This window comes from Frankliniella occidentalis, unplaced genomic scaffold (genome assembly GCF_000697945.3).
Source record: "Frankliniella occidentalis isolate FOCC.00 unplaced genomic scaffold, Focc_3.1 Scaffold27, whole genome shotgun sequence".
NCBI lineage: Eukaryota > Metazoa > Arthropoda > Insecta > Thysanoptera > Thripidae > Frankliniella > Frankliniella occidentalis.
In genome coordinates, this window is record NW_026267157.1 from 2,116,973 (window position 1) to 2,119,743 (window position 2,771).

At 46.4% G+C, this 2,771-nt stretch overlaps 1 protein-coding gene across 1 annotated transcript in view; it reads right to left on the bottom strand.

The window, feature by feature from the left end:
* LOC113209331 (scavenger receptor class B member 1-like) overlaps positions 1-2,771 on the bottom strand; it is a gene marked incomplete in the record, with an annotated part of 65,946 nt that overhangs the window by 41,519 nt on the left and 21,656 nt on the right. The window contains 1 exon segment of the mRNA XM_052265494.1: positions 2,423-2,514. Within this exon segment, the coding sequence (XP_052121454.1) occupies positions 2,423-2,514 (92 nt within the window).

Consider the following 2,771-nt stretch of genomic DNA (forward strand, 5'->3'; position numbering starts at 1 on the left):
GAGAGAGAGAGAGAGAGAGAGAAAGGAATCGTGTGCGGTGGCGGCGGCTCACGCGGGTCACTCCACTCTCCCGGCGCGACGCTCCCCGCCACGCGTTTCCGGCAAGCTCTTCTCTTGTTATCCGATCGTTGTCCACGGAGAGCGCGGGGAGCGCCGCTCGTGAGATGTGCCCGTCCTGGACACGGAAACGGCGGGGGGTGCTTGAACCTAGGACTGGGCCACGCGCGCCCCCCGTCAGGTACAAATACCGTGGCCTTCCATTGGGTTCAAGATCACCGTTGGAATTCATAGACACCCATGATAGTTGTACTCCTAGGTATTTTTGTACACCAGGGGTACAATTATCATTGGGCGCCTACAAACTCGATTGCATTGAAATAGTTTGGTGAAACAAACTTCAACGCCTGTATACAGCATATTACTCTGAAATACTAAGAAGCTCTCTTTCACTCTCTCCCTCCTCATACCTCAAGCGTGTCTTCACTTCACGCACATATAAGTTGACGAAACGTACGGTCCATAAACTCCATCCACACGTGATTCGCAGGTGCGATACAACAAACAAACAAAACGGAATATGAGCGCCCGTTTCCGAAACATTTTGCACACCATTTAGAAGCAACACACTCACGCACACCGTGATGGTGCGCCATTTACATCTTTTCGCTCTCACACCTTTTTTTCCCCTTCCTATAAATCCGTCGCTCTCTGGAGTGTTTATCCCCATCGGCCCACTGCACCACACGCGTCGAGCCGACAATACTCAGCATAACCGGTCGGGCATTGCACGCACATTCTCTCCCCCCCCCCCTACACACACGACATATGCAAAATTAAAAGGTCCATCATGCACGAAGGGACAAAAACGACAAACATGATAGACCAAAAAGCTCCATGCACCTTCCGGGGGGCAGATTGCTTTCTGTGGGAAAAGTCACAAGCGACTGGAACACGAAGCGAGAGAGAGAGAGTACTGCTCATAGAGATTATGTGACAGATTCGTGGTACACAAAATGCTCTGAGACACGATCCGAGAATATGAGCTCCTGGGAGACATTATCCTTTTAAATCTACTTTGAACAAGAACTACTGCGCAGCAGGGTCATATGGGTCGATGGGTAGTGGTCTCTTTTGGAGTACACTGCGAGAAAAATGTTCTTAAATTTACGAGAAAATTGATAAATTATGATTACGATAATGATTTGTAAAGTTACGAATTATAAGAAGTAAATTTACAACAAATTTTGTAATTTCTTTTATGATTCTTTGTTGTAAGAATACAACATCTTACATAAGGCAACGAAAAAAGTCATAAAATTACGAATCGCATAAATAGAATTTCTTTACGAAATTTGTTAGTAAGTTATGACATTTTCTAGAAAAGCTGTAAAGGCTACAGGAAAATTATCCATGATGCGTGTAATAAAATTACAACGTTACATTGTAAAATTAGACGCGCTATTTCATCGACTTGGAATTCATTGACGAGCAAGAATGGTCTGTCGTAAAGTTACAAAACATGTTCTGTATACAGCGTAAATACAAAATATGCTATGTAAATTTAAAAATATATTTTTCACAGTGCGCGCCCCAGCGATTTGAAGGCAGCGATAGGTCGTGCACGGCTGGTGCAGAGGGACGTTACCGGACGTTGTCCGCGGATGCAGTGCGACGCACGAAGGCTCCGCATTTGTTGTCGCCTTCGCCTTATTTCAGAGAGCCCTCTGCCTCGTCCTCCACACGACCCCACCCCTCCCTCCTCGCTGCCCGAGTAAGCAGCCTGCTGCGGACGCATTAATTACCTATTTCATTCGCTTCTTTAAACGTTGGCGCCTGCCTCATTTCCTATCGGAAGAGTATCGCGGAAAACTTTTTCGCACAGATTCATCCGCGCACGCTACACCGTCGCACGCGCGGCGCGGTGCGCTCGCGGCCAGCTGGATCCTGTCCATAAAACCACGCGGGGTGGCGTGGCTACAGGGGTCGTTTACCACACCACGTGGAATCCCCGGGAGATTGGTACGACCGGGGTACAAAAATATCATGGGGTCCATGGGGTCACCATGGACTCCAATAATGGCCGTCTGATCCTGGCTCTATATAATATTTAAATTAATTTGTATTTCCAACCCCCTGAGTGTCACGAAATTTCTGGGGATTTCCCGAAGATTCACTCTCAACCACTGCCAGGAATTCCCAGAGGACTCCGTTTTTAGTTATAATGTTGTAATTTTTTGTTTTTGGAGGTAGCGAGTTGTTACTCTTCTGTGTGTTTCGAAGCTGAACTCGACACGTGAAATCTACGGAGTCCTTTGGGAAATCCCAAAGGACTTTGGCAATATTTTTCACGAGTCTTCCTCCGTGAAATCCCAGAATTTTTTTCTAACAGTTCGTATAGTTCGGCAAGGCACCTTGTACTTACCATATTGATGACGATCTCTATGGGGTTGGTGAGGTAGACGGCGTACGACAGCGCCAGCAGCGCGACGCCTATGGTGCCCAGGAGCCGCAAGACTAGAACAGCAAGAGCAGCAGCACGGTGAGGGTGTGTGCAGCAACGAAGACGTGCGTCATGTTCTATGTTTCGAATGCAATTTTACATTTCTGTTTTATTGAGCCTTCAATTTTTTTTAACAATTGTAAACTGGTGGTTAATCAAAGATTAGTCATTTTCATTTTTTTCCACAGTGGAATCAGAAATTGTAGTAAACTGCGAGCGGGTCTCTTTACGAGCGCCATGTCCGATATTGTTGGATTAATGTATTTCCTCA